At 40.1% G+C, this 22,791-nt stretch overlaps 2 protein-coding genes across 2 annotated transcripts in view; both read left to right on the forward strand.

The window, feature by feature from the left end:
- The window catches only part of LOC144195350 (pleckstrin homology domain-containing family A member 2-like), a 9,985-nt gene extending 2,544 nt beyond the window's left edge, over positions 1-7,441 (forward strand). Inside the window, exons 2-12 of the mRNA XM_077714922.1 lie at positions 343-506; positions 642-698; positions 2,027-2,075; positions 2,184-2,281; positions 3,654-3,785; positions 3,939-3,998; positions 4,079-4,147; positions 4,231-4,301; positions 4,591-4,654; positions 5,353-5,430; positions 6,036-7,441. Of these exons, the coding sequence (XP_077571048.1) occupies positions 366-506; positions 642-698; positions 2,027-2,075; positions 2,184-2,281; positions 3,654-3,785; positions 3,939-3,998; positions 4,079-4,147; positions 4,231-4,301; positions 4,591-4,654; positions 5,353-5,430; positions 6,036-6,476 (1,260 nt within the window). The 5' untranslated portion in view covers positions 343-365 and the 3' untranslated portion in view covers positions 6,477-7,441. The remainder of the gene's footprint in view (positions 1-342; positions 507-641; positions 699-2,026; positions 2,076-2,183; positions 2,282-3,653; positions 3,786-3,938; positions 3,999-4,078; positions 4,148-4,230; positions 4,302-4,590; positions 4,655-5,352; positions 5,431-6,035) is intronic.
- Positions 7,442-11,708: 4,267 nt separating this feature from the next.
- Positions 11,709-22,319, forward strand: LOC144196106 (T-box transcription factor TBX5-like). Its single transcript, XM_077716097.1, has 9 exons — positions 11,709-11,998; positions 12,453-12,602; positions 12,707-12,801; positions 12,902-13,021; positions 14,361-14,508; positions 15,544-15,696; positions 17,767-17,858; positions 19,511-19,755; positions 20,591-22,319. Exons 2-9 carry the CDS (start codon positions 12,459-12,461, stop codon positions 21,133-21,135), a joined length of 1,542 nt encoding a protein of 513 aa, XP_077572223.1. The 5' UTR covers positions 11,709-11,998; positions 12,453-12,458; the 3' UTR covers positions 21,136-22,319.
- Positions 22,320-22,791: the final 472 nt, after the last annotated feature.

Raw genomic sequence — 22,791 nt, forward strand, 5'->3', positions numbered from 1 at the left:
CATACCAAAGTCACTGAGTGACTGTCTGATTCACACGTATGGCATGGTCTTAATGAATACATTTCAGCATCTTCATGCAGCCACCTCCTCCATTACCAACAGTCTGGTGTCTGGCCAGTGGAAATGTGTGCAGATCTTGAGTGCAGTCTGTAATTTTTGGCTTTGGTGGAGGCCCGAGTTCGCCTCAGGCTTTAGCTGCTGCTCAGCCTCAATCATGTCACATGAAAAACTGCTGAGTGTGAGATGCTCTTGCGCTTTCTCACTTCCTGTGTGCACGCACATGTGTATTGAGGCCTGTTCCACTTGAGCATACTAACGTGACTTTTTTTTTTAATGTTCCAGTGATATGTGATAGCAGCGGCAGGATGCCGTACGTGGATCGTCTGAACCGCGTGTGTGGCTTCTTGGACATCGAGGAGAAAGAGAACAGCAGTCGTTTCCAGAGACGTTACTTCATCCTGGATACACAGGGAAATGCTTTGCTTTGGTACATGGACAACCCTCAGGTGCGTCGTACTGTATGACACAACATGCTGGAACAAACTGTAAAAGGAAGTGACCAATACAAGCCGGGATAACCTTGGACTGTGATACTGTGACACATTTGTGTGTGACTGTGTGTGTGTGTGTTTGTCATGCAGAACCTGCCCAGTGGAGCAAGTTTTGTTGGCAGCCTGAGACTAACTTATATCTCCAAGGTAAACTTCCTATTAGTTTTTGAATTGTTTTTCAACTATGAAAAGTTAAAGTTGTTCACATTTGTACATGTGAAATTTGAAATGTTCAAATAGTGGATTTAATTGTGATAGGGTTAAAGAGTTATCGATTCGTTTGGGTAAAATTGATCATGGAATTCGCAAGGGGGTGTAACGATTAACGGATTTGAATCGATTAGTTAAGCTAGGAGACAATGAAATTGATTGAAATACCAAAGTTTGATCAACTAACTATTAGAACACTATTTTTTTCTTGGTTTCATTTGCATTTTCTTATAACTTGAGTGCTAAATCTTGCAGGAAGTGGTGAATTGTTTGGTTTTGTGAATTGGGGGATAGCAGGCTTATTCTAACTTCTGCCCCCAACTGGTCTGAAAAAAACAAAATGAGTGTTCAAAATAGTCTTTGTCCAACCAAAATCATATCAAAATTATATTGATAATTTGGCCTATTGGAAACTGATTGGTTGCCATTGATTTAATACAGTTAGATTAGTCCAGATTTATCTTGATAGAAACTTTACTCTTCAACTTCCCCACTTCTCCCAAACTGGCTTGTAACTTTTTTCTCCAGTGATTATCTTCACATCTGCTGACTTTTGGTTCCACCTCATAGATAATCTATATTCTCTTTGTAAAGAGAATATATTTTCTGCCGCTTCGTGCATTTGATGTCTTTTTGGAATGTGCTGGTGTACCGAACGATGGGGCCAGTGGGCGTACGGAGATAGATGGCTTTGGTGCAGTCTGAAAGATAGAAAGAATCTGATCTATCTGCAGCTGAAGCTAATGGTCACATGCAGAGTTGAGCTGCGAAAGAGCTGCTGACGACTTCCAGATGTTGACTTGAGCAGATCACATCTGGCTTCAATGCTGACAGCTTCTCTCAGGACACTTGAAATCAAAGATATCAACTTCTAATTCCACAGTCGGCTTTTTTTTTTTTTTTTTTTTAACTGGAAAAATATTGTTATTTTCTGATATTTTGCCGATATTAATCTGATGCCAATCCGATACCTGTATTTTTAGACCAGTAAAAATAATGCTAAAAATGATACACACAGTAAATGACTTATTTTTCATGTATTAAATCAAGCAATTTGGGTACCTCCTCGAGAAATGTTCTATATTTATAAATATTTTACGATGCTCTATCACTATCTGACTCAACCGACATTTTTGTCCCAGTGGTTTGATTTATTGTTACCAGATTTGTTATCGTAACCAAAACCAAAACTGTCCGATGCTCCCAAAATAGTTTTTACTGCAAACTCAGTCATGTTTGACTTTAATTCTGTTCTGCTGTGGCAGGTAAATGAAGCTACAGGGAAGCAGAAGCCAAAGACAGAGTTCTGCTTTGGTAGGTCCTCAGGGAAACCGAGTCACAGTCACATACTGTCAAAGAAAATTATTTTTATACATGTGCTAGACTGATAAACTATTAAAGTTGTTTCTTTCTTCCTCACAGTCATCAACGCAGTTTCCCGAAGGTACTTCCTCCAAGGCAACGACGTGACTGACATGAGGGACTGGGTCACTGCTCTCAATCAGGCCAGCAAGATTACTGTAAGCATAGCACACACCAAAACAATTCCTTTGTTTTAGAATATTTTATTGTATTGGAATGGATTGGATAACTATTCATCCCGTATTTGAGAAATTTCATTGTCACAGTAGCAAGAGGGTGAGAAAACAGATAGGTAATAAGTAAGTAGAGAAAGTAATATATATTCATACATATACTTTTTTTTAAAATATTGGACTGTTTTTTTGCCAAGGTATTATTATTTTGTTCACGTAAATAGGGAAATGCAAACAAATGTTACATACCTGTTTGAATGTTTAATTTTATGCAAACTTGTCTTGTTTTAATGGGAAAGTAAGACTTCAGCTGCCTTTTTATATTCATTCCCGTATGACATTGTTGTGCTTTACAACATAAAGTATCATCTCTTCTTTTATACTTGTCTTGAAATGAGTAGTTATGTCATGTGCCTCTCTCATCTTAAACCAGTTTGGCCATTTTGTGACAAGTCTGCCATTAACAAGGCATTTCAAGTGCTGTTTTTCTATTGCGCTGCCAATGTTCTGACATCTTTACAAATGCTTAACAACATTGTTTAGCTCTTGTTTACTGCAATGAGAGCCTAAAACCGCACGTCAACTGTTCTCTCCACACTTAAATTTGAGTTTTTTTGTCAAATGCAATGGGGTCCTAAAATCTAATTTTATCATATTGTGTGTAACTTCATTATTGCTAATAATGTGACGAGTGAGTAGAAAAATCTCTCAAACGGGACATTGTTTTAAATTATGGTTGAACTGATTAATGGCAGTTACCAACACAATCTAGTCTTATTTTAGTCTGTACTGATAATACATTTCCCATTTTATATTGAAAACCCAAAGTAGTCATTTGATTTGTCCTAAGGAAAATTTAGGAGAATTACATAATTACAGGTCAAATGACGCCAAAAAGGCTTTTATTGACAATTTGTAAGAAGCAGTTTGACATTTTTGACTTTCATACTTGTAAAAACCATAATAACATAAGTGCTAATTCCAGTTTATTGGCCATCAAAGGCAGTGAATGTGGTAAAAAATAATTGTACAGTCCTTGATTTAATCATAAAAAAATGTCAGAAAGATAATTTACTTCACTTGCCTTAAATTCTTGACTCGCTTAATATTGACACCAGTGTATAAAGTGCTCTACCATACTGTAATAGTCAAAAAAAAGTCAAATGTATTATAATGCTTAGGTTTTCCAACCTTGAATGCGCCTATGTAACAATTTCTAGGACTAAATTCCACTGTCCAATTCTGTTGTCTCCATAATTAATTTAAATAATTCTTCATTTATTTTGATGTCCACTGAATTGAGATCTTTTGCATCAATCACCAAGTCATGACTTGAACTCAATGTTGTGTTACTAAGGTTCCTAAATCTGGTCCTGCACCCCCAAGATCGGATGTGGCCGCATTTATCAGCGATATTTATGGAGGTGGGAAGCAGCATGCGTACAAGGCAGAGATCCACGGAGGTGTGGTGGTGCACACACCCCTTCTGGTAAACACAACGCTACCCATAATTTCAAACATTTATACTAGCAAATGTTACTTTTGTGGTGATCATGCACAAGTCAAACATATGATCAAACATGTATGCAGCTGAGGTTTTGTTGACTTTTTGTGGTGCAATAAAGAGATTATAATTTTACAGAACGAGGGCAGCAAGCCTGGCGTGCTGCGGTTCGGCTACTGTGTCAAACAAGGCAATGTTGTGAGTGTGCGTCCCCATTTAAAGTGTTTTAATGAAGGAGTTGCATGAGGAACTGAAATGTCACGCAATGTTTCTTTCAGAGAAAAAGCTGGAAGAGACGTTTTTTCACCCTGGATAACAATGCAGTCAGCTATTACAAGTCCGAGATGGTGAGGCGACGTCTTTGGCAGATCTCTATCGGGGTTTTGCCTTGTCTGTTCACCCCTCTTTCGCGCATGTGTGTGTGTATCAGGACAAAGAGCCTCTGCGAGCCATTCCCCTCAGGGACATTCAGAAAGTTCATGAATGCCTCGTCAAATCAGGGTGAGTCAATGAGACCGCAGAGTCCAACATACTCTCTCACCACCTCTCTCATTCCCTGGTAATTGATTATAAACACATGCAGTCAGTATGTGCTCAGCCAGATAATGTTCTGTGTCAACTTTTCAAGAATTGGTACTATAAACACAGTGCAACAGTATTTTGTCAGTAGTTTTTCAGTTTTTATCTGGCAAACGTCTTAAGTTTAAACTTTACAACTCCCCTGTAAATAAAAACATAAGGAGTCTTAAAAAACGGCTTGTAATACTGTGTAAAAATTTGTTTCCATAAGAGAACTCCTGCAGAGAGACAATCTGTTTGAGATCATCACCGGATCTCGGACATTCTATATCCAGGTAAGCTTATGATCTCATATAGTTCCAAATGCAAGTTTCACTCAATGGGATTGCAGTATATATAAGAGTTATGCCACATATGTGCTAGTACCCTTATGCAATAATCCATAAGTCACAGTGATGTCAATCTGTGAGGCAGTAAGCAGGTGCGTGTGTGTTTTGAGACGTTTTCTTGAAATGCTCTGCTGCCAAAGTGTAGCACAAAACTCAGTTTTGAGTGTTGTTTTTCTGAAGCAACCACAGACATCTGTTACCATAACAATAATAACATCCTGTTGATTCCTTCCCATGGGAGGACAGCTGAAAGAAATGGCAAGCATAAGCACATTTGTTTTTGTGCTAGATAGGGGAAGCCTGCTACACACTGTCAACTGAATGGAAAATTATTGTCTATGCCAAATGATTGAAATACAATTGAACCTTTTTACAAAGATAAACAGTTAAGACTTTGCGCACGCTATCTTAACTTGAGTCTATTTTGTATTAACCCAGTCAAAGGGATTCAAATAACTGTTACTCAATTCGACCTGTTTCTGCAGTTTAGTTTAAATAGTACTTATTTTAGAACAGTGAAGTGATTCAGGCCTTCTATTGGAGATAAACATTCGTCTTTTTGTTGCTGGGTTTACAAAAACAAAAGAATACTGACATATTTTTTACTTGTCAATTTTGTAATGTGTGACCACATCTGTCCACAGACAGACTCTCCAGAGGACATGCATGGCTGGATCAGGGACATCGAAATGAAGATTCAAGACTTTCGAGGTCCTACCAAGGTATATTCTGCCACTCTCCCCAACACCAGTATTACCAATTGCAAGGAAGTATTTTTGTTGTTGTTGCATAATCAGCATTGTCCATCAATGGGTGTTATTCACGGGCTGCAATGTCCTCTCTTTTAAACGGTGGGAAAGTCACCAAGCTACTCAATAATGCAATGTTTTTGATTACAGAACTTTTTTTTTTGTCCGCGGATTTCCTCTTTCATCTCGAATTGGTCGCATTCTTTTGCACAATGCTCGCTCGAAACTGATGTCTTTTCCTTGGTATGAGTTTCAAGTGTGCCACTACAAACAGTGAATATGCTACATATTTGCCCGTCACTCTCAAACTGGTTCAGTGTACATAAGACATCATTTTGAATGGTTGGTTCTCTTGCCAGCTCTTCCTGCCTTTTCAAACAAACTGGTTCTGACAGGATCTCATCTCAGGCAAATATGTCCATCTGATTTTTATTTAGAAATGTCACCAGTCAATCTAAAAAAAATGTCTTTAACTACAAAAATGAGAGCTATTTTCTAGATTAGTTTGTAAATAGAATCTATCCATAGTCATAAACCATAGTGATGTGTCTTTTTTTCCTTGTCATTTTTCGCTGAAGGGATTTTCATTCAAACGAGGCTCTTCTCTCTATCGAAGTCACAATCCTTCTTCAAGTCGAAGTCAGCAGATGGTGGAAAAGCGCCCTATGCTTGTAAAATCGTGCTCCATCGCACCAAGCTGGCAGCCATGGACGCCCATGCCTGCAAATGAGCCCTCAATTTTGGACGCAGAGGACAATGACCGAAGTGCTTTTAGCAACATTCATACGATGGCCTCGCTGTCTTCCTCTCCCAACTCTTCCTCCACGTCCTCCTCCTCCAACTCGCTCTCGACCCTATCCTCTTGCCCCGGCGTGCCCAGTAGCGGCTTGGGCATCCTCACGTCCTCAGGGGACGTGGCGTGCGGCCGTCGGAGGCACCGCTCGCAGCCTCAGCCCCCCACGGGCTGCATGTTCCCTTTCAACTTGGATGACGAAAGCATCCGTACCACTGATGTCTAGAAATCTGCGCTTCTGTGTGATTCTTGTTACCTACGTTAACATGAATGTGACTGCTTATTGTGGTTTTTTTAACCCTTACTAATAAGGTCACCCAGCGTCAATGACATGGCAAGCGGCGATAGCCCCCCCCTGATGATTGTGTTACAGATGAAGTGGGGACCAAAGTAGTATTGGATCGTCAGTGTGGTTAGAAAATAAGATGAAGCATTTTATTGAGGGTTTATTTGTGTTTGTGTGTGTGTGTGTGTGTGCAGCTTCCACTAAAAACTTGAATTATGATGTGAATCGATCTTGCAGGGTTACAAATGATTGCACATGCTTTTAACCCTTTGTCTTCTATTAGATTATGTTCTCTGCATAACAACTTCTATTTTTAGAGCCCTCTCTTTTAGCATTCTGTTCACAAGAGACATCTGACGCAAAGTCCTGGCAGTGACCTTCATTAACATTCGACATGCGTTTCCTGGTCACAAACAAGACCAGTAAAAGTGTTCCTCTGCCAACTTCAAGTTAAGCCTAAAGATTAAACCATCAGTGCTTGGTGTACACCAAACAGTGGTGCGAATATAAATAAAATGACCACTATACGGTACTCGATGAAGGATAGAAAGTAAGGTTTCTATGTGTTGAAATGTGATAGCCACCACATTCACCCTGCATTATTTTGGTGGTGTACATGCTGCCACTTCTGGTAATTTATTTGCATTTTTTTGCACTTATTTTATTTTCCCACGGTTTAATATTCATCACTGTCATAACTTGAAGTAGTTTGTGTACGGCTTCAACTGCTTTGTTCACGTTTCTGCCTGCTTTTATAATAAATTCTGTTTCTTTTTATAGTTGGTTGCTCATATTAAATGGTAACGGATGACTGAATTTGGTTATTAATTTTAAAGTTAATGTCATGGGGCTTGTATTTTTGTCCTTAAGGTCTAAGTATATAAACTAGGAATATAGTTTGGTCAGTTTATCATTGCGGCCTTTTGAGAAGTGATCTTGACGCCCTTCTCGGTGGATTCCGTTGTTTTTTTCCGCTTGGTCTGAAGAAGTCACTTGTATAGCATACAGGTTCCATAGAATAAATCTAATTCAATTAGATTGATTCAATTCAATTGTTTTAAATTAAAACATGGACAACTGGTATGGAATGTAGATGAATATTTGCTTTGATATTGTAGTATTTTGTCATTTATACATATAGCTTCATATGTATATGATTCACAAGCATAAAACATGTTCTATATGGATAGGTACAGTCATCAGCTATCTGCATATTTGTGTCCCCCTAAGGGCTTAGTGGAGGAAGACCTTAAGGTGAGCTCTTTTCATTTTCCACCCATTAAAATGTAATGTTACTTTCAACATTTTGTGTAGCCTTATAATCAATGTTTGTTTCTTTTTCATCACTCTATTAGAAAACTTTGTCTCAATTGTCATTCATGCTTTTGAGTTGAAATTCACAATAACTGAACTAACCTTTGTTCCAACTATTTGCGAAGTGACCTTGGGCAACACTCAGTGAAGTCCTACTTCAAGTTTGAACGTTTTCTCCCTCTGGGCTAACTCATTTGACCTTTCACCCTGTCGCCTCAGATGTGCTTGTGGTGAAGACCCAAAGACAAGCTTACAAACGTGTCCAACCAAGCCCGGCACTTGTGATAACTGAAGACTTTCACACGTCCAGTGTAGCGGTCCATTAGGTAAAGAGCCTAAAACTATGTCCCGACCCTTGACCCTGTCCTCGTCTGTGTCCACCGGGCTGCCAAATCTTAAATGTCTCAGTCCAACAGTTTAAATTGTGTCAGCTGACGCCCTGAACACCTGCCAAATGTCAGCTGTGTTGAAATGAGTTTTGGTCAGGTAACGACAGAACCAGTGCAGGTATACTAACAAGTTGAGCAGCAATGGAGATAAAGTAAACTGGATTATTCAAATTGGCTGGATGTGAACATCCAAATTTGCACATTTGACAATATATATTTTTCCCCAAATTGCCTCCGAGGTTGATTTTTATTTGCTCGTTTTTGCATTCGCGCAGTGTAAAAGGTCACTTGGCACTTGACTTTAACGCCTTGGAGTGACAGCCTTTCTTAAGGCAGACAGACACTCTGCATCCCCAAATGTTAATGTTCCCACATGAATAAGCAGCATCACTCTGCCCTTACTGGGCCTTTTTAGCCATGTTTAAATGTTACTCCCAGCATGCTCCTGGGGAAATTAGACAGGATTTATGTTGTTCTCTTTCTTGCACAAAAGAATGCATGAACCACCTAAAGTGTTGGATGGAGTCCTGCTGCTGTTGATCTATTTCGTTTCCACTTTGTCACTTATTCTCTTTTACTTTCTCACTTCATGTTGAGGCCTTGCTTTTAAATGAGGAGGCCACAAGAGGGCAGCGCGAGACTGTGGATGGAAAACGTCATCTTCACATTTAATAACCAACAATCAAATCGTGACAAAATAACCATTTTTTTGTTTTGATTATGTGTGCTTAGAAACAAATCAATATATTTTCAACCTGAAATCAGAAAGCTTCATAATTTAAATACGTAGAAAAAGGCAAACGTGATACTAAATTGAAGCTTGGATGTAAACTTTAAGAAGGTATAAGCTTCAATTTGTGTATTCTACGCATCAATTAATTTGTATTGCAACCAGTTGTTTAAGTAATTTGTATAGAAAACACATTGATTTCGTAGACGTCCGACTAATTTCAACTGGGAAGACTGACACTCAGGCCTCCGGCTTTAAATGTTGGCAATCTTAACATGCCCACCTTGTCATAGGGAAATATTTGTTGCAGAAATCATTGATCCAACAGTAAACAATCACCAAGCGAAGGGTTATTCTATATGTTTTTGAAAAAAGATTGAGGAGAACAATCGAGACGAGAATTTAAAAAAAAAAATGAAAATAAGCAAATCTTACTCAACTTTTTGGGGACATTAAACATTGGTGTTTGACAGAATCCATTTTTTTTTTGTTTAAATCATAAATGTGATCATGGGTTACTAAAATTTGGGGCTCCCCAACGTGGATCTTTTGTGTTTCGACTCCGAAGAAGAGCAGATCATTCTTACAAACCATTTCAGGGTGGGAATTCCTAAATGCTCACTAGCAATAAAGTCCTATTAATGTAGACCAGGTTTTCCTTCAACTGGACCCACGCCTTGCCTGGATCTCCGCCAACCCCCCCGAAATCTGCGCTTTTCCCACATGAGACCACCTCGCAGGCTGGATGCAAGCGGGCAGGGAGGGGTTGTGGAATGTATTTGGCCCTGTGTGATGTGATTGTTTGCAGAGAACTGGCTTGACCTCACCCTCCCATGCCACACACACACACATACATACACACTCTTTGTGGTCCAGCCCTAGGTGTGTGAGACGGACCTGCTGAGTGCAGGAGGTCCGGGACCCCTTCGCCACTTCCTCCAGACGGAGAACAGAGGAGCCAGTCAGCTGAAGCCCGGATGGGACGATAATAATGAGCAGTGCAGTCGCCAGCGCCACCTCATTTCAGGTATTATTGAAACCTTCTCCTCTCACTTTTCATCTGCCTCGCAGGCCAGGCCAGAGCAGGCCAGACCGGGCCAGACCAGGCAGCTGCACAGTCTCGGTGGAACCCAATCGTGCATTCAATGAGAAATTTAAAAGGAGACAAGTCAAGTTTAGTCCATTTCAACTTGGGCGATTATTTGCGTGCAGTTTTGAGATTGCTAAATTTGTATGTTACATCGGCTGCCATTTATACATTGGCTGCCTTTTACGTCTTAAGTTAAATGAGTGCAAATGGCATTTGATATTTACTATCGGAGACTACCCCAGTGTAATTTTTTAAAGGAAATATTTTAAAGTACTAGTACAATGTTTTACTCATAACATCAAATAATAACTCCTGGTGGGTCTTCTACCTGCAAAGAGTTATATTTTGATGTTATGAGTGAAAATTGACTTAACAACCTGTGGATACAAAAAATGAAGTATCAAGGATGTGTGTCATTCATATTATTCATATATGTAAATTTCAAGCACATTTATACAAGTATGTACTTTTACATTACAGTTCATAAAAATGGACAGTCCAATTGAAAACATTTAAATTAGCTCCTACCCCAATTTAAACAGTTTTGTAACATGTACATGAAGTAAAATTACACTTATTTACGTCTGCCAAGGATTTATGATATACAATTTACACTGATTACGGAAATGTATTATGTTTGCCTCAAATGTTCAGTATATATGAATACAATTAGTACTTGAGTTTCATTTTTGCATGTGATTCGAGCGAATAGAAAAGTATGACAAATAATTTATGTTGTGTGTAACAGTGTGTCTCAATTACTTTACTGACATTTTTTCTATTCTTTTCATATTTTTTAAGAGTTTGCTCACTTTTTGTCAATTAGTTATAAATTGTTATCACTTTGGATTACAGTTATGTTGCTTTTTGACTGAAACCTCAAGTATTCACCCTATTTAAACCTATTTCTCTCTTTATAAAGCGAGTTTGAGATATTTTCCTTGACTTTTGATGGCATTTAAAAATAAATATTTTCATAACTATACCCCCAGAATTATTTATTTGGATTGAATCCAACATTTAGATAAACTGAACGACATTTCAAGTCACATGACCCATAGATCCCATTAATGTCAACAAAAGACCCCATAATAAGATCATATCATGTCCATCCTGGGTCCAGTCAGCCTCACAATAGCCAACGATGCGTAAATGTCTCCAATCTCGATACAGAAAGGATAAAAAAGGACGTGTAACCTCCCGGTGACCCTTTGGTGGTTGCCCCCGGTGATGAGGTTCTCCTGTAATCCGGTCAGTGTGATGATCCTCGTGAATCAACGATGAGATGAAACATGATTGTTGTGTGACGTCTCTATTTGCCAATGACGTCACGCACCCCCCGTGGGCTTCCTTTGTTAGGGAATATTATTTTATTTTGTTCATTTTTATTCTCATTTACCACCTTTATCGTTTATCACATCAATTGGGATTAGGATTAAGAACACCTGCTTCTCCATACGATCGTTCTCGACGGAGAATATGGTCGTAGCTCAAAATAAATATATAAAAATGAAAGAAGAAGAGGCAAAAGGGAGGACCCAATGTATTTCTCAGCCAATAGCAACACGGGAGAGGAAAGAGGGCGTGGCTAGATGAGAACTGTATTTGGGATGAAGGATGCGATGAGCTGGGTGCAGATCGGTGTTGGCACCAAGTCGGCGAGGGCAACCGGGGGGGATGAACCACGCTAAAAGTCTGCAAATTGCAGCGACGATGATCTGATTTAGCCTCGAACGAAACAATCAAATCGGAACTGATGTGATTTCAGATCAACACGCCGTGGATTATGCTGTATTTTGGCCGTTTGAATTTATTACAACATCTTGCAGAAACACGTGGAGCGCTTCAAGTCATTTATTGAAGTTGAGGAAGTTTTTCCTGAGGGAGAGAACCAGGATCAAGAGGATGTGCAGGATTTTTGCACGTTGGACCGCTTGAGGTATTTTTTTTTAAACAACCAAAAGACAATTTCAATTCGATTTCACTCGCCTATGCTATTTTGGAATAGTGGCTGTCTTGCATTAATTTAATTTGCAAAGATTTAATTAGGTCAAATGCATGATTTTTTTAATTTTTAAATGAAACAATGTAATGCATGCTACCTTTCACATATGAACTGCTAAATCATAAAGATCACCTTAAACTCAAATGCACATAGTTTCAATGTTACTCAAGATTAGTTGCTATGTCTATAAAAATATTAGATTGCTGTCATGATCACACATATAAGGATATAATGTTTACATATTACAATTGGTTACATACACTGCCCCATATGGACACCCCAAAAAAATATTTCCAGAACTTGATTTTGACTGATTTTGTGTTTTACTAATGGAATGTGTGTGATGGTATGATGGTGTGTGTGTGTGTGTGTGTTTGTGTGTGTATAGGGGGACATGGCAAACGGAGGGGACCAGTTCGGCCTTGCTGAGCGCCCGGACTCTAACTGCATGGATTCTCCAAAGGAGAATAAACAGGACAATCTCAGCAGCTATCATCTAAAATCACCTGCTTCGCCACAAACAAATTGCAGTCAGATGGTGTGTGAAAACATTTTGTATTGCTTTATTATTGAAATAATTTACGGCTGGCTCCATAGGATTTGATAACAAGTGTCCATTTCTGTGTGTATTGTGTTATGCAGGGCTTGGAAGGAATCAAAGTTTTTCTTCACGACAGAGAGCTTTGGACGAGGTTCGATGAGGTGGGAACTGAAATGATTATCACCAAAGCTGGAAGGCAAGGATGAATTCATATTGTTGGGAAAGGGGAAACTAAATAAAAGAGGGACTTATTTGTGCTTTGACTCTGAAATAATAGTATTATGTTTTCAATATAGGAGGATGTTTCCAAGTTATAAAGTGAAGGTCACAGGTCTCAACCCGAAAACCAAATACATTCTCCTAATGGACATTGTGCCCGGGGATGACCACCGCTATAAGTTTGCAGACAACAAATGGTGGGTTTTTGTCTTCATGAATTTATGACAATATTTACTGAACTGCTTCATGAGTTCATGGGAATGTTTAAGTAACCTTTGGATGGCTCAACAGTCTGAGAGATATATCTGTATATACACCATTTTTATCACGAATTATGTTTTTTTTCTCTTGCAGGGTACTCAGATAATGTATTGTCTTCCATTGACATCATTAGACGTCCAATTCATTTTGACTAGGGGGCCAGTATTCCCAGTTTTTAAATGAATTGGAGCTGCTACCATTAGAGCGTTTATGGAAAGTTATTTCAGTTTTTATTCACTTTACTTTCATTCATTTGGCTTTTTTAAACATATTTTATGTTTTTTTATTATCAAAAACAAAGGGTTAAAGGTCGAGAAAATATAGTTACTTGCTCTATAAAAGGTTGAATAGCATTTTTAATAGTTATCCACTGTAGTGACTGACCCCTGTCCCTGAAGTTTTTTATTTATTTATTTATTTTTTAAATCGTGTTCTTCTCCATCAGTGTGTTCTATTGCCTAAAAGTCAGGCGATCTGGCCTATTTCCTCCATCTACCCGCCGGTTAAATCATTCTGCCAAGGGTTCACCGGGCGGACAGACGGCACGGAACGGATTAAAGCCCCCCATTCAGATGAGGGGGAAATCCGAGTCCCACTGATGCATCACCGTTTGGCCTCTCTGGACTCCCAAATGTATTCATGTATTTATTATAAAGCGTGCATCGTCCAAATAGAATCCCGAATCTGGTCGTTGTAAATGGAAATGCACTTTTTACATATACACGCACGCAAAAGAATACAAACAATGGCGTGCACTCACTCAAGCGAAAAAGCCACATCAAGAAAACGCAGAATTAAATCTCTGGCTAGATTTTGGGGGATTTTATCATTGTATATTATTATGTTTTCAAGTAAATGGGAGTTTACAGTTATTAATCATTAACCCCGTATTTGTTGACAAACATGGGCAATTTCATTATTATTAATCGTAAAAACGATCCATAAAAAAGAATGTCCTTTTTAAAAATATATATCAAATATTGACGTGTGCATGTATTTAAAGCATGCAGTGGAGCAAAAACGGCAAATTTTATTGTTATTTGTCGAAGAAAATGATCCATCATTTGAAAGTGAAAAGTGATGTTATGGCCTTTTTAAAATTTCAAATATTGACGTGTGAATGTAATTAAAGCACGCAGTGGAGCAAAGTCGTACAACGACCGGGTCAGACCAACCACTGTGACCCACTGAATGTCAATGTCAGGCTGCGGTGCGCCTATACACCAAAACACCACACCCATATTTACGTCTATACGCGTGTCTGTGTGTAAATAGGTCGGTGACCGGTAAGGCGGAACCAGCGATGCCGGGCCGCCTTTATGTCCACCCGGACTCTCCTGCCACGGGGGCACACTGGAGTCGCCAGCTGGTGTCCTTCCAGAAGCTCAAACTCACTAACAACCACCTGGATCCGTTTGGACACGTGAGATTTACTTACTTACTTTTTCTTCTCTGTTGACGATATCATATCTATTTTTAAAATAAACTAGATCCACCCCATTTTTTTGATTTACTTTTGTCCCTCGCCGTTCATTCCCTTCTCTTTCCTCGCGTCCCGCTGGATCGCCAATTAGTCAACCAGCAGCACTAACAGCAGGTCGACCCGCATTGTTTGAAACCCACACAAAACCATGCACAGTTACAGACCCCTGTAGCCCCCCTCAAGTCATGATCCCGAAGACTCGTCAAGTCCATTAGTTGAGACATGTCAGCAGTGGACACGTCACTGCGATTAAATGAAGCCCCTCTGGATGAAGGCACGAGAAGGAAAAATACCGTGTAGAAATACCACGGATTTAAAAAAAAAAAACAGATATTTTTTAAATACAAAATACCCCTACGCACGTTAAGAAATCAACCAAAAATAATTAATTCACTTGTATAGAAGTATAATGAGGTTTAAAGCTTAACCATATAGTGCACAAATAACAAGAATAAACAAATCATGGAATAATCAATACATAAATAAGAAGTCAATGTAATATAAGTGAAAACTATTAATAATAATAATGCTTCACATGATCTCCACAGTCAGGAAAATAGTTTTGAAGGGATGACCAAATATAATGAGATTTAAAGCTTCACCACATAGTGCACAAAGAAGAACTACCAATAAACAAAAACAATTTCACATTTGTTGGTGACAGTTTTTGATAGGATACATTTGATAACCCTTGATCCACATTTTCCTAACTCGTAAAAGTACCTTTGTAAGTAAGTTTGTTCCAAAGTATTGAGACATTTTCTCATCCAGTAGAATGAGAAAGTGCCTCAATTTTTTGTCAATACAATTTTTAATAAATTAACAAAAAATAAATTTGATATTTGTAACAATAATTATAGGATAAAAATAAACATCTTCTGCCAACCTATATTTTTTGATCCAAATCACATCTACTTCTTGTGGCAGTGCAACTGGTTAACTAAACTCACCCTTTCATTCTCACCCCCTGCACAGATTATCTTGAACTCCATGCACAAATACCAGCCCCGCGTCCACATCGTCAAGGCGGACGAGCACAACGGCTTCGGCTCGAAGAATACGGCTTTTTGCACTCATGTCTTCTCTGAAACCGCCTTCATTGCAGTAACCTCTTACCAGAACCATAAGGTCAGTTCCACTCAAGATACAACTCTAGTCAATCCACAGCAAAATTATCGAAAAGTATATTTGACAGATGTGCTCCTCTTCTATATTCATCTTTAAAAAAAATTGACACCTTATGTGCGTTCAAATCAAACAAATTCAACTTAAACACTAAAAAAAAACATTTGTATTTCTAGGGTCCCCTGAAGACATTTGTTTACATAATACACTATCCTTTTGTTCAAACTAAAACCATAACGACAGGGTTCCTAATCCCTAATTTTACACTTCTAGACCAAATTCGACCTTAAAACAAAGTTTGGTCCAAAATGTGCTCTACTCAAGTGTTTGCCATCCTCCCCGAAGATTTACAAAATTACATACAAAAATATACTTTGTTATTTGATTGCAAAAACAAACAAAAAAGGCCACTGCATAATTTTTGCTTGTTTGTAATGACTCTACTTTGTTAAATGCTTGTGGGAAAAATTGTGTGTGTGCATGTGTCCGTGTCACTAATGACCTGTTTCTTTTCCTTGATCTTGGCTCGAGCATATTAACTCTCAAAACACTCACTTGATCACCCGAAGCCCCTCTACGAGTTTCAAGTGATTACCACCAGCCAGTCGTAAATTTGACAACAAATTATACCGGCATTACCAACTCATTTAAAGTTATTATTTCATCCAGTTCGCTTTGCAATTGCTCATGTCCAGATTTACATAGAAAAGGGCAATTGAGCAGAAGAAAAATGTGCCATAATATATTTTATTTGCATTATATGTAGAAACCAAGAGTTATGGTCCTGTAGAACTCCAATCATTTTCACTTTGGAAATTTTGCATCTGCTCTTTGGTCAACGTATGGGTTGTTTCAGGACAATATAGACCAAAATAGTTTTTATTGTTTTAGTTTCAACAATATATTTATCAAAAATAGATAACAATCTATCAAATGATACCTGATTATTGCGTTTTTTACTGATGAATAGTTATGGTTTTATTGAATATAATTTATTTGATATTAACAATATTTGATAGAATCACAATAACAGACTTGCTAATCTGTACTAAAATTTTCTCAGAGAAAGTTTATCTAGCTGTTATTGTGCACCAACAAGACAAACTTTTCTAAGTCAAGAAAAATGAAAATCCATTTTTTTCAAAAGTTGACAACCAAGACGTTTAAACGTTTATAGGGAAAGTCACTATTTTATGTCATTAAAATATGCTTAAAGAATCTATTTGTATGATGTTAATAAGTCCTAATTATATTTATAATATCAATAGGTTTATAGAAAAAGAGACTCTTGAAGCATTTTTTTTAAATTAAAATACAAATACAAATTAAACACACCGGTTATGGTCCAATTCATTTAAAAAAAATCTTGTGGGTTTTTGTTGTTGTTTGTTGGTGTTATTTTTAGTTCAGAACAATTCTATTTACCCAGAAACTTCTTTTCTTAGTATTTTGCATGTGATGGGAGGTAAACTGTCTTCCAATTCTGGACTGACTCGTGTAGTGAAAAATAAGTGATGCAGTAATGTATAATGATTGAAACTACAATTCATATTTAAGCAGTAGCATTAATTTATTGAGGATATAGGAGGGCAAAAATGCCTGTTTATAATAAAGCGTGATTGACTTCAGTCCCTGTAGCTGCTATCTCTGTTCTCAGCTACTAGACCTGCATCGCTCGCCTGCGTGTTTGCAGCCAAACGCACACACACAGGGTTCCCCCTCCATGAGAAAAGTTGGAAGACCTAACATCAAAGCACTAGACCTCTAAAAGCTTTGGCCCGAAAATGCTTAAACCTGGCGACTGTTTGGCTAAACAGTTTATTCAGCGTCAGCTGGCGAGAACACTTCGTCAGAAAAGGTCCACGGCTGAGGAATGTTGGCCTTAGAGGAGCTTCAGTAGGGCTGCTTTTAACTTCCACGGGGCCCCCGCTCATAATAAACCGTCGACTTCCATTGGAGAAGGTTTAAAAGGGCCTTTGCCTTCTCCGTCTTTGTGCATGTATGGTCCTGTGGACGCGCTGGGCTTTAATGTCAGCACCGCTCTATAAAAGAGATCCTTTGTTTTGTCCTCAGATTACTCAGCTGAAGATAGAGAACAACCCCTTTGCCAAAGGCTTCAGAGGCAGCGATGACAACGAACTGCACCGCATGGCCAAACTGCAAGGGTGAGTACGCTCTGCACGTGTCAATCACTCAAAACAAATCACCCAATTTAGTAGCTGTGGATGAAGTGAGGTCTCTGCGTTTGTGATGTCAATAACTGGTTCGAAAGCGGTCTCACCTTATGGTGGTATTATACATGATCTTTTTCTCATCTTATCCGTAGGTCAATGTGAGATAGGAATTTGATTGCAAAAGAAGCAAATGACAGTATTTATTATGGTCTCGCCACAACCTCGTGGCTCCAATACAAGATGTTCTCTGTTTCAACCTTTTCAGGAACAGTGTTCACTACACATAGGACAGTTGACTCTTCAGATATTTAACCCTTCATAGAGGTCATTACTTATTTGGGTCATCTGGAAAAAAAACTGCCACCCGGTGTGGTTGTGAGCATGAGTGGTTGTCCGTTTCATTGTTCCCTGCGATTGGCTAGTTTTCAATCTAGAGTGTCCCGTGGCTGGTAGGGATAGTCTCTAGCACCTCCCCACCCTCGTGTGGATAAGCAGTCCAGAAAAATGAATGGATGAATAATTCACACTTATCAGGGCTAAAATAGCTTGTTCAAGAAAAATATTCTAGAAAAAGATAGTTCAATTATTTTTATTTATATACTATAGTAAAAGTGAGTGCAAATGGTTGTTTTCTCATTGTGCCCTGTGATTGGCTGGCAACCAATATAGGGTCTCTTCCGTCTACTGCCAAAAGTTGGCTGTAGTACAGAAAATGAATGAATGAATATGCTTTGCCATATTTATGACAACTAAATGACATTGTCACAATCAAGTGACAGATGTCAAACAGTGTTTGTGAACCACTCTTGTTAGACGTTTGAATTTACTGTATTTTTAAGACTGAATTGAGTCTTTCTCCCTGTGATTAGCAAGTGTGCATTGTTTGTGGAGCCAGGCCACGCCTCCTCCTGCTTCCCACTATAGTATGATGACATACATATGGCATGAGCGTGTGCTTGTTGAGTTGAAGCAAGTGGCAAAATAGACGTGAGCTGCTGTCACCTGAAGGTTTTGCTTGACCCATAACCCGTCCACCATTAATCACGCGAGCTAACACACAAGAACAGGCTGGCGTTTGACCGATGATAGCACGTCGCTGCTTACGAGTCACTGCTCATCAACCACTCTATCTCCAAAACGGCCGCCGATCTCGACCCGTGTCGGCTCGTTGGCGGAGTGTCACCGGGCCAATGAGCTAGCTCATTTCAGAAACGAGACGGCGTGGGGGTTTTCCGCTGTGCATTGCGGTTTAACGCTCCGTCCCCAACTTCACCACCCTCTGTGTTATTGTGCTGCTTTGGTTTGCGGAGATGGGCCTATATCCAAAGTGACACATCGCTGGATGTTTATTTTTAGAACGGCAAATTATCTCACAGCGGCCCCGGCTGTGTTTGTGCGTGCATGTGTCTGCTTGTGCGTGTCACAAGCTCAGCGCCAGTCAGCGAGATGTGGCCCGCTGTCCCCTACATACCACAGAGTTCACCGAGAGGGCTTTGTTTACAAAGAGAGATCAGAGCTGAAAAGAGCGAGGGCGCTTAAGTAGACTTGAAAGCCAAAGATGGAGGGGGCGCTTACAGATGCACCAAAAGTACCTGTACGCCACATTTCTAATATTCCATTCCGGTGGCTTCTTTATATTTCAGGAAAGACTACCCGGTGGTGCCACGCAGCACGAGTCGTCAGAGAACGTGCTCCGCCGGTAGTCCTTTCGGAGGGGAGGTCCGCATTCTGAGGGGCTCGCCCGAAGCGGCCGCGTCGCCCTACAGTTGCGAGAATGGCCCAAGCGGCAGCCCCCGGACGTTGCTGGGGTCTCCGTCTGCTCACTATGCCTTGGCTCATCCTCAGCATGTCCAGCAGACACAACTTTACCACAACACCAAGAGAAAAGGTAAGGGGCTAAGGATGCTAGGGGGGGGGCGGTTTGTGGAGACCCGAAAAGGTGAGGGGGAAAATGAAAAGTTGTACATGGTGTTTAATGTAAATGGGCCCCGATCAGATTTATTCTGAAATTGTAGAATTCTGTGACTTTTCCCAGAATTCCGCTATTCCACCAACTGTCATTGGAAATTTATCCCTCTGATCTACTTGATGTTTTTATGCAAAGCTAAAAAAAGGGGAGAGATTACTGCATTTTCTGTACCACATGGGCTGGATATTCACAGCTGCATTCCAATTTTATTCGCCTTATTCTGAGTCGAGGTAAACGATCGGAACGGACCGCGTCACGTGTTGTCCAATCAGATCAAGGCCACCTTCCTATGCAGTTTTATATATATTATATTTGGATTCTACATGCGAATAGCAAGTTTTAGTCTGTAAGTAAAGCAACAAAATGAATCAAGCGTTGCTAAAGAGGGCATTGGTTACAGAATTTATTGCCTTTTCTATCGAGGATATCAATTTATCTCTTTATTCAATGGTCAAACACCGTAAGAACAATGTGCAATAATATTCTAAACATGGCAAAGATTGTTTATGTCTAAATTCTACCACGAGACAAAGTAGTACTTAAGTAGGGCGTAATGCGTGCAGTCCATTAAGATCATCTGACCAACATGAATCAGCCACTCTTTATTTTTGTGCCTCAGTAAATGTCAAACTGCAAAACCAACGCAATTGTCTTTTATGTGCACTTTTGGTGCTCCGTCGAGCAATAAAATGCTTTTAAAGTAGCAGCAACTTTCTCCGTGCTGATTTAATGTCACAACATTTATCCTGTGCAGCCGAGGAGAACTGCTCCACTGGGAATTGCCAGCATCCGTTCAAGAGAGCCTTCCCCGGTAGCTCGCGCAGCCCGGGGGACTCCTACTACCACGCCGCTCCCTTCCCCCCTCACCCTCCGGCCAGCCTGGCCCCGGCGGACGCCCCCTACGGCTCGAACGCCGGCCAGCGTCAAGCGTGCATGTTTGCCGGCTCGGAGAGCAGACTGGACGATCGCGGCTGGTCGTACGCCTGCCCGCTGCCCTCCGCCATGACCCCCGTGGAGCCCTACCCGGCTTACAACCCGCACCCCGCCTACAGCTCCAGCCCGCGGGGCTCCCGGCTCAGCGCCCCGGCGCACCACGGCTCGCCGCCAGTGGGGGAAGCCGTCGCTCACGACCCTTACCAGAGGCAGAGCTCTGAAGGCAATCAAAGTAGGCCGCACAGCCCCCCCCTCCACAGAGAGTATCCTCGCTTCACCCCCAACTTGTCCCCCCCGCTGTACCACACATTAGAGACGCACGCACACATTAGGTGTGGAGTTCCCGAATGGACCGCCGCCTCCTGAAGGACGTCATCCTTTTTGGATTCGCTTGTCCTTTTTGTGCCGTGAGAAGCAATCACGTGTTCTTCTGGGGTCGTTAAAAAGCGGGCTCCCGTGTCCAATTTCAACAAAAGTCCCGACTCGGAACAAAAACCCCACATTTGAACAGCACTCGGAACATCAAAAGTGGTGTTTTATTGTCTTCCTGTAACCCAACGACTGATGTCCGCCAAATGTTTGCACTGAACGAAACCCCCTCCCCGCCCGCTCTGCGTCACGGCGATAGATGTAAATTGCGACCCGTCGTCGGGCTTTTTACGGACTAAAATAATCTCATGGCACAAGCCTGAGGACACCTTTATTTTATTTGGAAGTCTCTTTAGCGGAGAAAGCACGGCTCCACGTGCGACCCTTGTGACACACTGTGTGTGTGTCTGCATGCATGTGTGTGTGTGTGTGTGTGTGTAAAGGCTGTGTCAGCTCAGCTCAAGAACGCTACATGTTCATTTGTAAGCAGACGAGCAGAAATAGCCACGGGGCGCCGCAGCACCCAGATAAACAGTTTGTTTAGATGGCGCTAAAGGCTGAGGGACCTGAACGTGCTCTTTTAAACCGCATTTCTGCATACATGCACATCTGTTATTGTTGTTTTTCTCTCCGTCAAAGCTGACCAATCATCTCAGATCAGGCTCCTCCCTCCTTTCGACTTGACCACTCTGTGCGGCCCCACAATCAAAGATTGACCTTTGACCTTTGTAAACAGTGCTGTAAATGTGATATTTGATCCACTCAGGTTAGGGTTACGTGTTTGGTACCAGTCTGGTATTTGCCATCCCAATTGGTCCTCGTTAGTGGCACATTTACTGTATTTCTTAGAGGAAACCCATTTCCCCCCCACACATCTGGATAGTGTTACTTCCTGCCTATACCGACTGTAAAACGACAACTGTGGCTGTGTGCAAAATTGAAGCAAGTTGAGATTTTAGTTTTTTTTATTTCCACCCGGGTTTTATATGCAGTAACATGAGAAAGTACTCATTTTGCTTTGGTACGGTGTGTGTATATATGAATGTTTGTGAGAAGGCATGAAAGGTGAATACTCTTTCTGTGTATTTATTACTCTTGATTTTTTATTTTTTTGCTCAATCTTGTGAAACAAGATGTCGTGCAGAGATTTCTTCTGAAGTTGCGGTCACCCTCTATTTCCACCTGGTGATAAATAGTTGTGGTATTTGGGGTGGGAGGTGGGGGGTATGTTTAATTGGCTTTAAATTTATATACAGAATTGAATAAAGTTTTTGAGAATTTTGGTAGGAGTTGGTTGCAGTTTTGTTCTGTTGCTCAGTGTTATCTTAACCATTTACAGGGCACTCATTTAGTTTAAATGATTTTGATGTCTATCATTGTCATTGGCAAGCAATTTCATTAAAAAAATATATATCATTTTAGTGTTCTTGGGATAAATAGCCAACAAAATTTCTGTTGTTATTTAAGTTTATTCATTTATTTTTATCAAATTTCAAACAATAATAATTTGGTTTTGTATCTAAACAATTATACAAAAAATAAGATCTAAAACACGATAATGATCAATAAGTAATATTTTTTATTGTGGTGTACATGGCCAAAATATGATGTTTACATATGTGAAAAGTATGTCTGTATGGGAATTAGGTATTT

This window comes from Stigmatopora nigra, chromosome 4 (genome assembly GCF_051989575.1).
Source record: "Stigmatopora nigra isolate UIUO_SnigA chromosome 4, RoL_Snig_1.1, whole genome shotgun sequence".
Taxonomy (NCBI): Eukaryota; Metazoa; Chordata; class Actinopteri; order Syngnathiformes; family Syngnathidae; genus Stigmatopora; species Stigmatopora nigra.

Bases quoted from the DNA above. Each gene is read 5' to 3' on its own strand.
- LOC144196106 (XM_077716097.1), top strand. From the start codon at position 12,459: ATGGCAAACGGAGGGGACCAGTTCGGCCTTGCTGAGCGCCCGGACTCT. The intron at 12,603-12,706 runs GTGTGTGAAAAC...TGTGTTATGCAG, and splicing joins AAACAAATTGCAGTCAGATG to GGCTTGGAAGGAATCAAAGT. The intron at 19,756-20,590 runs GTAAGGGGCTAA...TATCCTGTGCAG, and splicing joins CCACAACACCAAGAGAAAAG to CCGAGGAGAACTGCTCCACT.